The sequence below is a fragment of the Erithacus rubecula genome (assembly GCF_903797595.1).
Source record: "Erithacus rubecula genome assembly, chromosome: 12".
NCBI lineage: Eukaryota > Metazoa > Chordata > Aves > Passeriformes > Muscicapidae > Erithacus > Erithacus rubecula.
Window position 1 is genome coordinate 5,854,711 of NC_136664.1, and position 13,942 is coordinate 5,868,652.

At 36.1% G+C, this 13,942-nt stretch overlaps 1 protein-coding gene across 2 annotated transcripts in view; it reads right to left on the reverse strand.

Moving 5' to 3' along the window:
- The window catches only part of WWOX (WW domain containing oxidoreductase), a 467,831-nt gene that overhangs the window by 328,257 nt on the left and 125,632 nt on the right, over positions 1 to 13,942 (reverse strand). The window contains exon 9 of one of the 2 annotated variants that reach the window (XM_079316331.1): positions 3,195 to 3,281. The exons of the other annotated variant lie outside the window; for it this stretch is intronic. Coding sequence (XP_079172457.1) covers positions 3,216 to 3,281 — 66 coding nt within the window. The 3' untranslated portion in view covers positions 3,195 to 3,215. Of the gene's footprint in view, positions 1 to 3,194; positions 3,282 to 13,942 lie in introns of those variants that run through there. 2 annotated transcript variants of the gene reach the window in all.

Below are 13,942 nucleotides of genomic sequence, written 5' to 3' on the forward strand. Positions count from 1 at the left end.
AAAGACAGTGAGGTCCCAAATGGAGACTTTGTAAAAACACGCTGACATACAGGACTATGTTAAAATAGGCATAAATGACTCATGATTCATATTCCACATTCTTAAATACATTCAGACCCAAAGTGTGGATATATTTTCCTGTTTTAGCTCAGCAGTACTTGTCATTTTTATTTAGCTAGAGCATTAATGAAGACTTTTTTTCCTTCTGCAAAAATCTCACTATATTTCATGCAATTAAGGAAGGGATAGGCATAGCTAAAAGCCAGTATTAAGGATAATGGCTCAAAGCCTAATATAGTATTTTATCAGTTTCAGCTTATAAAAGGGATAAATTTCACACACTTTTTTCCCACTTTGTTAGCAAATAAACAGGTAGGCAAGTGCTGTTTCCTGTGACCAGGAAAGCTGCTGAAATGTTCACACCAAGTTCTTTAGAGATACCTGCTGCTAGAGCAGGTGATTAAATCCAAAATTTAGAATCATTTTTTCCCATCAGATTCTTAGATGGCAGACATCACATGTTTATCCAATTTGCTTTGTAGAAACATCAAATTTTTCAATTAATTTTATAACTTGAACATGCAACACTGCTTAAAAATGGCTCAATACTGAGATCCAAAGAGTTCTCCACAAACACAGATGTCCTACATATTTAACCTGCTGTCACTAAAGACAGCCATACCATCCTGCTCCAGGACTTCCTCTCTTTTTCAATTAACATCAGTGGGCTACAGTTAGTATTTTTTACTGATTTAGTTCAGTTGTTACTACTAAATGTAGAATTGCATATTAATTGCAAATGGTGATTAAAAAAGGAGGAAAAAAAAAAAAAAAAACCTTGAAAAGGCTCCTGAAAATCAAGATAAAGCAAAAAAGAAATAGCTTCGAGAAAACTAATATTTGTATCCTTATAGTGTTAATTATGCCCTAGATTTTAAGGAGATTTTAAATTGCCTCTTTCAACAGATGCTCTCTTAAAAGAATGGCTTATTTGGGAAATGACAGGTCTTTCTCAAAGCTTACCCAGTGGAATACAAAAATTAGTACCAACTAACTATAGCCCCAAGTATTACAAACTCTTTATTCTCAAGAACAATATGACAGCAGTGAGCTTGCTAATTATATATATGTAAGGTAACTGCAGCAGCCATAAAGCAACAGTCCCTTCAAACCCCACTGGTGCAGCTGGTGAGCTTCCCTCTTCAGAGATGGCCCCAGTGAATTCAGTCAAATATACAAAAAGTGCCTTCATGGCAGGAAAACCAAAAAAAAAAACCACTCCACCAAGACTTTTTTCCACCCCCAAGAGATACACAGAAATCTGTCCCCAGTCTGCCTCTTCCCTTCCTTCATCTTCCAAACAATAGGACAATTTAAAAAAAAAATAAAAATCAGGTGTTACATACTTCTGCTAGCTGTGGATATTTATTTTATAGAAATGAAACTATTAAAAATGAACCAGAAAACAACCTCAGACGTTTTTTTAATGCAATGCTATATTTTAGATATTCGAAGCAATAATATAAAATGTTCCATTAAGCAATTTCAAACAAACAGATGTGAATACTCATGCCAAAATCCTGATTGCTAGACTTAGGAATGAGAAATTTTCTATTGTGGCATAAATCAAATTTAATCAAAACATTGAAAGTCATGGGTATTAATTTTTACAATACATTTGTCACATTGTGGGTTAAACGTAAAATTATTATACCAGGTAAATCTGAACATTCTTGACTATTTTCCATACGAAGTAACCCATCTAGAATTAGTCCAGGTTGTTATTGCCATGCAACCCTTTGGGTATTTAGCTGGTCAACAGCTTCCTATTAAATCAAGGAGTGATGTACCAAGAAAACTCTAACATCACAGGAGATAAAATACCTTCTCCATGAACAGCCTAAAAATTCTCTATATCATAATCCAAAAGTGTAACCAAATGGACCAAATCCACACTTTTGGGCAAAATCATTATCCTAATAATTGAGATTTTAATTGAACTCCAGATCTCTGGTATCCTCCCATGTAAAAATTTCCTTGACCTAAACTGAGCAAAACCTTCAGCCCACGTTTACCCTGTCTTGCTTCTGGGTTACTTTACTGAACAAAATCAGTGGGATTTAGTCACCATCATTTTCTACTTATTTGGCACTCAACTTTGGAATATAATAGGTTTGGTACTGCCTTTTTCATTTTCGAATTCATGGTTGCTTGGTGGTCTTAATTTTCTCAGAGTATTCAAAGATGACAGATTAATAGGTGGTTCTTTGCAACTGTGTGGGCAGATCTTTAATGGAGCTCATTAGTTTATATTAGTGAGCAGCATGCAGAGATGTGGAAGCTGTTCCTGGAGGATAACAATTCTACTGCTAAATTTAAAAATAAATAAATAAATTTAAACCCTCAATTCAATGATTAAAGAAATATCAACTAGGTCAAATTATGTGAAGAAACAACAAAGTAAATTAATTATTCAAGATAAAAATTAAAGAAAAATACAAAATCTATTGTGGTGCTGCAATGGGGGTTTTTTCCCTACAAAATTCAGCTTTCCTTAATACCAGAAAAAGGGAATCTTTTGAGATTTCCCAAGCATACCTTGTACATCTGTTTATCATCTAGGACACCCAGTAGTACAACAGACTGCAGCTCAAACCAGCAGAGAATTCTGTGGTCTTTTCTATCATAATAAGCCTTGAGCTAGGACTGGATTATGAAAAAAAAAATAAAAATAATCACAACAGTAAATGCAAGTCAACCTTGGCACTCCACCAAAAAACTCGGGACATTTATATGAACATGGAACACATAAAAGGATTTCATTTTACACTAAACATTTTTCATTTAACTTTATTGGACTTTTTTCCAGCACCTGCTTAGGTTTCCAGGTAACCATGAAGTTTAATAAACCTGTACAATGATAATTAAACACTGTAAATAATTTATCTGCTTAATCTCCCCAACTGGCCTTTATCCCTTTGTAGAAAAGTGATCCTTGCTGGCATTCTGAATAAGGTTTGCAAAATAAGTGCAGCGAGGAATGGTAGCACAAAGTGGATTTGCTCTCAATAATGTATGAAGCCACATGCTGGGTAGAGGAATCCTCACAAAAGTGGCACCACAGCAATCTGTTCCTTTCATCTGCAGCCAGCATTTAAAGTGAAGGTGCTGCTCCGAATCAAAAGCACAATCACTCATTTGTGAGCAGATGTCCTTCACACGGCAGGCAGCTCTTTTCCAAAACAGAGCTGAACAAATGCACTGCTGGGAGACAAGTTCCCCTACCCATTAAAGAAAGAACACAGTATATATTAATTTAGCAGGTTGTTGAATGTTTTAAAGTAGAATTTATGAAGCGGAAAAAGCATGTGGTGAAACAAAATGGATTTCGAACTAAAATATGAAAAACCTCCTCTAGTTATTCACTTGCAAAATGCAAGAGTCTGGGGCTCATGACAATAGTTTATGCAGGAAATAAGCTGAAATGTGAGCTGGGTGATTTTCCACACTACACTCAGAATATTAACTAAAAGACTCCATTAATTTGATAATACGTGCATGATTGTGAGATTGCAAAGTATGTTCACATTTGTTGATAGAATTTAGGAGTAAATCAAAGCGAACATTGTTTAAAGCTGTTGGGACTCTGCAGCACTCAGCACAGTGAACCAGAGAGCTGCTCAGAAAGTGAGTTCTGACACTTTTGATTAAATAGATTTTCCTATTTCTCTCTGCACATACAAGCCTTCTTTGGAGGGTATTTCTTTTTCTAAAAAACCACAAAGCTCTGGATGTAACCTGTGCAAACTGTGGTAGAAAAAGGTTCACTCTTACCCCTGGGTAAGGCCACAATCTTTGCTATGAAAGTTATGGTGGTTGCACTTTCCATTATTGGATCACATTCCTATTATACACATTAAAATATATACAATAAAATATCATGCAAACACTTTAATCCTCACTCATAACTGAGGCTCCAAATTTAACCACAACTCTCCCCCATTTACAGCAATTGTATGTGCTGGGTGTATTTTGACATCAACACAGACCTTCAGAAGCAAGGTGCTATCAAATGAAGGCACACACATCACTAAAAGGCAGCTGCATCCCTTAAAGTGCATTTTTAAATTAATAACTACAGACTAGGTAGTTCCTCTGTCTCTTTTTAGTCCTGCTGTAAAAGGGTGAGGGCAAGCCACAAGATGCACACCATGATTTTAGATTTTAGCTTTTTTACTGTCCACTCTGAAAAAGGTTGATTTCTTCTTGCAGAAACATCCTATTACTAACAATACAATTATTATAAGGAGTACTGCAATTTAAACCTGAATCTCTGTTTATATATGCATAATTATTATAGCAGGAGTCATTTGTGGAGAGCTCACATATAAAAATGCAGCTAATAACTCTTACTGTAATGATTAATCAATTTATGAATATATTATTTAAACTAATAGTTCAGGTAGGGTATCTTAAACAAGTTACAGGGTACATCGACCAATTCAAATACCAGCTACTAGATCAATAAGAAACTCTAAGTAACTCTAGGGAATAGGTACACTTGCATAAGAAACTCTGAATTTTTAAAATCCTTCTATTGGGAGAACAACCTCATCAAAAATAATTGCTTTAGGCCATTATCTTTGGATTTTGGCAAAGTGTATGGTAAACTAGTAATTCAAGTAAAAATTTGACAATGTATAACAAACTGTTTTTATACTATTGCAAGATAAGTTAACTTATTTTTCTTTAAACTAGTCAAAGGAAAAAAAAAATACCTGATACATCTGTTCAGCTTTTCAACATATTAGTACTTAAAATGCAACATGGCTTATGTACCCTATGAACACACTGTCAAGACTATGCCCTAGGCTCAATATCAATGAAATGTATTTATTTATAAACATAAGACATTTTTCCCCTAGAATTTACAAGGGAAACAAAACAAAACAAAAAATAAACAAAAACCCCAAACTTTAAACCAAGTATTTTTAAGGCAAAACTGAAAAAAGAAAAAAAGAAAAAACCAGCAGCAAACCCAGGCAAAAACTTAAAGAGATACCTGGTCAAACCTGACAATTTGGCTTGTTGGCAACCACCATGAAAAGGTTTCTTTACTTGATTTAGTGCTTTTTAAAATCTGAATATATAACTTTAATCTTTCAAAGCAGGATTTTTAATTAAAGGTACCAAGTGCAAATTCACAAATCCGCTGCCCTGCTCTCCCTCTGATGCCAAAGGTGTGCTTTATCTCCATTTCAAGTGATACTGCATTTTAAAAATTAATTAGTAGCTTACAAGAACAGCCACACATTATTGAGTAAGTACCAGCATTTAAGTGAAACAGATGAAATATTGGTAAGCAATGCAGACCACAGTATAAGTATGTGAAGGGGGTCATAGGCTAATCCCTATTGATTTTCCAAGTACGCGTACAGCACCGCTGGGAAAGGCCAGTTCTGTTGGCAATCAGCTAGCACAAATACATTATAAATCTTACTGTCCACCTTCACTGATCACTGTCACTTACTTCCTCCACTAAAGACCATGAGGAAACTACAACAAATCCACTGACAAACAACCAGGAAGGAATTTTAAAACTGTTCTCCTCATAATTTCAGAACGCTTGCGATGTACGTAACGTAAAGCAGAAACATGTTTCAAGGAGCAATATGGGACATGTAATAGCTGTTCTGAGAAATAATCCACCAGAAAACTGCTGGGCCACTGAGAGGAGGAACACGAAAAATGTCATTCACGTTAATCTTGCTAATGTGAAAATTTGGAGCGAACATGCATTTGCCTGTTGGTGCAGAAGAATTAAATACATGAATTTCCCAAAGCTGAAGATGCTGCTGCCCTGGCAGCAGACTGCTGTCAGGAGCTGTGCCCCATAACCACCCTTGAGTGCAAGATTCACAACACTGCAGAGAAATAAGCAGGGCCCAGACCAATCCTAGCAGCATCAAAGAGCTCCAATGGCCATAAGAAAATTCTGATACTGAGCACAACAAAAGTTCGAGGCTTAACCAAAGGACTTCGCAGAGGAATAAGGACAGTGTTCTCCAGGGCACAAATGAGGTACTAAAAAGTTTATTTCATGTCACTGTTACCATTTTCAGGAAAAATTTCTTCCCTGAAAGGTTTGTTCAGCAGGGGCTGTCCAGGGAGGTGATGGAGTCCCCATCCCTGGAGGTCTCCAAGGAACAGCTGGATGTGGCTGTTAGCACAAGGTTGTGTTTGGTCAAAGGCTGGATTTGATGATCTGGGAGGATTTCTCCTAGCTAAACCAGTCTGTGATTCTGTGATCCCAGCAGATGTATGAAATGAGACTGAGAGGCTGATTTAGAAATTATTAGGGCTTATGTAAAGCAGTAATGAAGCTTTAAAACAAATAGTTACCACATCCACAAAACTAATATAATTCAACACAATTTGGTTAGGTTCAGATCAGTGGGAACATTGCACTTAAACTGCTCTGTATCAACTAAGCAAGGAGCAAAAATCAAGTTGCACTGATTCCCCTGTAGATGGGACAAATGCTCTCATTAGGGAATGAGGTTGGGAATTCCAAGGTGGTGCACAGTGAATCACAGAGAACACAACGTGCAATCCACACTGCCTTGGACAGAAGGGATTTAGCAGCTCTCTTTGCTGAAAGTGGAAAAACCCATCAGCTCCCTCCCCAAATCCAGGCCATCCTGAATGTAACTTCTGTGGTGTTCCAGCTCCTGCTTTCAGTACAGCCTGTGTTTGGAGACAGCAGAATATGAAATGAGCACAAGATTTCCATTTAAAATATCATTTAATGGAATTTTAAACTGTCTGAGAAGATGGATACGCCGTGTTTGTTTTCTACATTAATGATCTATAAAAGAATGGAATGGACCATAAATACAGTACTTTCTTGCAACACCCTTTACTAAAAATGCTACTACTTGTGTTTATCATTTATATCTTCATACACAACCTCAAAATTGATTACACTTTAAACTATACATAACCTGCTGTATTTTTCATTTTGAGTCATATTGCAAACATTTTTATAACTCTGTTAATATATTCCATACCTTGTATTCTTATTGATTATGAATATTTCTTTTGCAGATTTTATTGCTTTTCATATAAAAAATGTTAGGTATTTTTTAAGAAGTGAAAATAGTATTACAACTCATACTTTTCTTCAATGTGATAATTCTAGTATAAAAAGTGGCACCATGAATATTTGCAGACTGTCATTTTTCACATTTTAAGCACAAGAAAGAAAATAGAAACAGTTAGCAATGTAAGGTACTACATAGGTTTCTTTTTTTTTTTTCCCTCAAATCTCTATTTAAGCTGTTGGGTTGAATCCATAATCATTTTGAATACTTAAAAAAATTAATATACCAAAGGAGTGTCCACATAAAACATCATGGGTTTATATCAGGTATACATTATCTTTCCTAATTACTACTGCATTTGGCAGACTGAAATACAATTTATATTTAGGGTACGATTTTGCTATTAATTATCAAATTGAAAAAAAAAATAAAATCTTGCATTATAAATTCTCTCTTGGAAATTAATGTTATTCTTTTTTTTCCATAATCCTATCACACAAGCAATAAGTGCATTGCAGCATGAACACTTTAATTTTTCCAGTTAGTTTTGAGCAAGCCCAGAGGTGAGGTTTAATAAGGATCAATGGCACTTTATCTGGGACAGGGCCACTTCACAGCATGCAAATTACACAGTAACACTTAAAAAAAGAAATAGATTTAATTAAAAAAAAAAAAAAGTAGAACCACAGGCTCTGGAAATTCAATTAAAGGATTTATGCAAAGGTTTGCTAGGTTTTTATATGCAGTTACTGCTTATATAATGAGCTTTTCATATTAAAAATCAATAGGTAATCTAGAGTAGAAGATCATCCCCTTAAATACATTTTTGAAATCAATTTGAAAAATAGTCCATCAACTGTTGTGACTACTCTTGCTGCTTCGATTAGACTAAGAGCAATATTTAGATTGTAAGACGTGCTATGGAATACCTATGCTTGGATTTTGCTTTCAAGTGTTCTTACACTTTTAAGTGCTCAAGCTAATCATACAGTAATTCAAGCCTGTGTACAATGGATAAATAATTAATTTAATTACTAGCATCAGGGCACAAATGTCCTGAAATATGTGAAAAAGCAGGCACCTAATAGCACAATCTGACAATATTTTCAATATATGCAAAACCCTACATCTATGAATGCCTTTGCTCCCTCTTCTCAACCTATTGTCACTTAGCACACTGAGATAAATATTTCTGTTTATAACCTATTAAAGCTGAGGAAGCAATTAGCCTAACACTTGTTTGAAGTGCAACTTTCACACATCATGAATTTAAGGATGGATCAGGTCCTGTGTCCTTCAGGTTTAATCTAATTTGCCAAGATGCTGTAGTGATACAAGATCATTATACTGAACTGCAAATATCCTGGTTAACATTCAGCACTTATCACAAATTCACATCTCATGCAAGCAATGAATGAATGGAGATGGACCCATTGCATGAGTCTCACCAATTGCAAATATTCTGAGCTGAACATTGTGAAGTAGCCACTCACTTTTCTGTTTGTGTTCAAACAAACAGAACCAAAAGAAAAGCAGTTCTCAAATACAAAGAATCCCAGGGAACCACTGGCAGCACAGGCTACTGCTGCTACTTCCACACATCAGAGGGTGAACAGGATTCCTTCCCTGCCAAAACAGAATTTTCACATCTGTTTCCATCCATTCACCAGTATTTCAATTTTAGTCCTTAATTTAGCACCAGGTTGTTAAACACACATTTTAGCCACAGAGAAATTCTTAGACTAAAACATTCTCTTGTGATATGCTTGCACATTATGCCAAGACACAATTTTGGATGCTCAGGAAATGTAGATTCTAATTAATGGGCTCTAAATGACATAAAAGAGGGGGAAAAAAGCACTCACTTATCTCACATATATTCATATGAGAGGGAAAAAGAAATCTTTGTTTCTGCTGTTGCCCATACATTCATATATATATTCACATATGTTTCATTATCTTAATTCAATATTTTAAAAGACATATAATTCCTTTATAAAAGGTCTGAGAAATGGTTGTGGCATACTGCTTCAATACATGAAACAAAGCAGAATGACAACCATGAGAGTCAGGGATTAGACAAAATTTTCTCTATCTGTAACATGCTCTGCCAAGCAAAGCATTTCAGCTATGAAATATCCTCAGAGGCAAATACATTACACAAAAGTTTCAGAGACAGAAGAAAAATAAATAGAAGCTGAAAAGTAGCTAGCAGTTCTCAGTTAAAACTGTGATATTTAACAATGAAACTATACTGTTCAGGAAGTGAATTTGCCAATACCTTGCCTGTTAAAAGTTTATACTGCTTAAACCTGCCTCACCAGTAATAACCAAAATTTCTGCTTCACTGCTTTGCTTTTTACACCCCTTATTGCAGCACAGCACAGAGTTGAAGCCTTCAAGAACAAACACCCTTGCTGTCATTCCTCTGTTAAGTCACTTAAATATCTTCATAAGCGTGCTCTGAAGCACATTTCTTTATTGGATTTCAATTGTTTCTTAAAAGAAAAATCTCAAAGGAATCAGAGAGAAATGTTTGCTTACTCTCATTTCAAAAGAGATGTGGGTACAGCCTAATGCTCCCTTTTCCAATAGGTTTGAAACAAAGACGTTAATGAACAGCAGCTTTATTTTAATCTTTCTCCCTTCTCACTGAATTTCTCATGTGCACCATATTTTTCTACACTTTTGCATTTTAAACACAGTGTAAGTACACGAGGGGATCAAAGAGTTTCAGATGAATCTGAAGAGTTATAGCAAGGGTAACGAGGGTCCTTAGTTTCTAATGACAGAAGCATATGCTCTCAACTTTCTAAACTGCATCCAACTGAGCCATTTATCAAGGCCTGAAACTTTTTCATTATTTAAAGCACTACGACAGCTTTCCACTTGATGCCTTGGAAGTACACAATAATAGAGACTCTATATAGTCATTAATTATAATATCAGCTGGTTTATGAAGTTACTGTACTTGCTGCTTGGTGATTTCATTTTTAATTGCAGCAGGTGGTGTGGAAATAAAGTGATGTACTGACACACACGGTCACCTCAATAGTATTTTCTTTTTTATGTATGGATAAATGCAGCTTGGTTTTTTGAAAATTCCTTCTGTTTTATATCCTGCTACATATAGTAGCTACAAGGAAAAATGAGTATAGAATATGCTGAAAAATAGTTGCCTAGAAATGAGCTGATAGCAGACATTGTCTCCTTTTTGTTTGTTTCCAAATATTTAAGATAATCAGGTTTTTCCCTGTGCAAAGATTCCCAGTATCCACATTGCAGCTCTCATAAATAACAGCCATAGCTTTATATAATGTACAATTTCTTTCTTCTAATTTTTGGTTTCACTAAAGTATTTGGATAAGTAACTTTTGAACTCTATAAATCTAAAAATAAAGATGTACTTAAGCAGAATTAAACTTGAACTCTATTAAATTCTATGACCATTCTACAAATGAGTGTATGATATTCTAAATGATGTGTTCTACTTTTCCTTCTGTTTTGGAATTAGTCCTATATGCTCCATTGCTCTAGTAATTTACTAACCCATATATCCACATAGATTTTTGCAATTTAAAGATTAAGACAGCAATAGCATGAGCTGATTTATCCTTTTGCTGTCTTCAGACTGCTGTTGTACATGCTTTCAAATAAGTCTGTATTGTTCTTATGATACTGCCTGCTCTTAAAAGAGTGTTTTCCTCTTCTGTAATGTTTTTATTTCATTAATCTCTAATTTAATAGATTAGATAACTATTACAGGAGATCACGCTGCTGAAGGTTTTCCATGAGATTGATAGGTAATAAAAACTGGTGTTTCCTAATGGCCACAGACATCAGTCTTCTACATAAATCAGCAAACTCCCTTAAGAATCCCTTATATCCAAGTCATAGATCAAGGGTACTCAAGCCTCATTACAACACACACTGTTCTCTGAAATCAGGCTGTGCTACCTTAGCTCAAAACTACATTAAATGTAATTAATACAACTGTGATGTAAATGGACAGAGCATTAAAATGCATGTCCCCAGGGAGGAAAGGCTGGAAGGTAACCATGTGCACTGTCATGCATGGCACTCGTGACTAGGGAAAATTTCAGCACACTCCCTTGGTTAGGATTTACTGTGGGTACCCCATAAAATTGTGGGGTTCCAGTACCAGGAGCAGGAACCAGCAGCTCATTCCTACAGATGAGCAGCAGCTGGATACTGGCTCTTCTCTAAAGGAAAATGGTGTCTTGTAAACCCTCTCAACATGATGTTAACCTCTACATTCAAAAAAAAAAAAAAATAAAACAGCCCACAAAACTACAGAAACATCATTTGGACTCCAAAACTTCAAGAGAAACAATATTTACTGTCAATAATGAACACAGGGGATGTCTGAGGGCACTTGTCTGTACATTGTGAGGTGGCTTCTAACAATTAGTGCTTTATTTGCCTAAAACAACGATGTGTTTTGGAAGGGAATGCTGGCAAAACAGGAAAACAGCCAAGCAAAAAGGAGTGTGGAAGTGCTACAAGGTGTCCAAACCAGGCAAACAAAAATAAAGCTGTTCTACAGAGATGCCTTCAGTGTTCCCTTGCTGACAGCTCTGTTCATTTCAGCAAAGAATTTCTCCAAAAGACCAACAAGGCAATACTGCCAGCTCTCAGGAATGTATTGTTTGGCTCAGGCAGAAAGCAACCTCACAGTGTGAAGCTATACAGGCCAGCTATAAACAGGACTTTAATAGCCTGCCCTGGGTACTTCAGGTCTTCAGAGCCAAAAGAGAGTTACACTGCCTGAACCCTCTGTGATTTCCTGACCCTTCTGCATTAAGAGGTCCCCTCAAGTCCCCTGTTGCTACACATAATAAGCAACAAGGAGGTAGAGCTTATAACAAGACAGCTCAAGTGGTTTTGGAGAGATATTACTGCCTGTATTACCCTCTTTTTCATACAGTTCTCAGCCAAACACTGAATTTGTTAATATAATATTTTATATAGTACATTGATCTCCAGAATGGGCTTGGATGACTTCTGGAAAACACATAATAGAATATGGGGTCATAATGAGAGGCATTATAACCACAATGAAACTTGGGAATCATTGCTATAAGGTATTTATTATCTGACATATATAAACATTACATAATTATTCTTGAAACAGCTTAAATTTTTCTGATCACCTTCTTTGGAAGATATTTTTGCATTCTCCTTTTAATGCACTTAGTATATTACCACTATAGTGGCCTCTGTCTGTTCAAGGCAGGAAAGCAGGTCTGGGGTGGTTAATAAAGTAAGTGAAGCATGCAAATATGCAAACAGACCCTTGAGCCAAACTCTGCTCTCATGTGTGTAAAGATTCATAGCACTGATGAGGGGAGCAAGTTTGGCACCTTTTGCTCACAAGCACTGAGCACAGAATTCCAAGGGACTGAGCTCTCCATGTCCTGGGTGTCTGGTGTTGCCTGCTGCAAGAAGAGTCAGATCTCCACAGTGCAGAAAAACCACATTTCCCACACTGCAGGACCACCCCTTGCTATTTCCTAATGTAAAATAAAGGTAATAATGACTGCACTAATAAACTTGGAATTTAGCCATGTTCATTTTTTCATCACTTTGCTTCCCTGTCTCTTCTTCTCTGCTTTTTGTTTTTGGATTCTTTCTGGTTTGGGGAATCTTGGCTTCTCAAGTGCCCATAGCAACCCAAACAGCATCTGCCACATACATCATAAATATGAACATTTCCAGAGTCTTCACATTAGCTACTCAATCTAATAGGCAGGATTAGACATGACATCAATTTTACCAGCTGATTTGTTGCTTTCTTTATCCTGGCTTACTTTCCTGTCACCTCCTGTAAAGGAATTCTGATGTTTCTGCAAGGGTACCAGCAGCAATACTGTGTTACATTTTCAAAGGCTGCTTCTTGCTGTTGTGGGCTACACAGATGTAAGAATTATTAACAACAAGCTGAGCCCCACAATGTCATATGATCCAAATGCAAACCCTTGAGGACATTTATTTTCTCCATTTCAGTGGGTAATTGAGCCTCTAAACCACCCACAAAGACTACACTTGTAAAAACACTTAACCATTTGTGCCATAAAAATAGTGATACTGCAAAAAATGTTTTGCATCTATGAATGTGAAAACTAGTAACAGTCTACAAAATGGAACTGTTGTATACTGAATCACCAAATCCAAAATTTGGTTGCCCACACTGAAATGCAATAAAAGAAGTTTATAAGCCAATCCCTTAAATAACATTAGCAACAGTCTCAAAATTAACACAAAGTGTGGCTTTTAGATTCATACAGCATAAAGACATCCTTCCCAGTGCCTCATGCTTCATTTCTGCACTGGACATAAGATTCCTAATAGGTGCATCATAGCTAAAATTTAGTAAAAATAAGCATAGCCTAGAGTAGCTTTGCTGCTCTGTCCCTAGCCATGAATGGAAGCAAAGTTAAACAAGTGTAGCTTTGGTTTTCCTTTTGAAGATAATCTCCTTTAAAGCTGAAGTAAGGTTAGGCAGCTACAGAAATCATGCAACACATTTCTCATTAAAAAAAAACTCTGGAAACTCAGCTATCAGGTTGAAAGGAGTTGCTGAGTTTTTAAAGTACGTAAAAAGGTCTTGCAAACAACTTCTGCAGACTGTAAATCAGAATCTTTTGATCCTCAGTAAGAGTCAAGCAGATTGCCTGATAATTGCAGAAATACACAGGATGGGAAGGGTGAGTATCCTGAAATTATCATCACAACTGTCCAACACCCCCAGAGTTACAAATATTGGAGCTGCACTATAAACCCATATCAGAAATTGCTAAACTTATTAATTGCTAAAA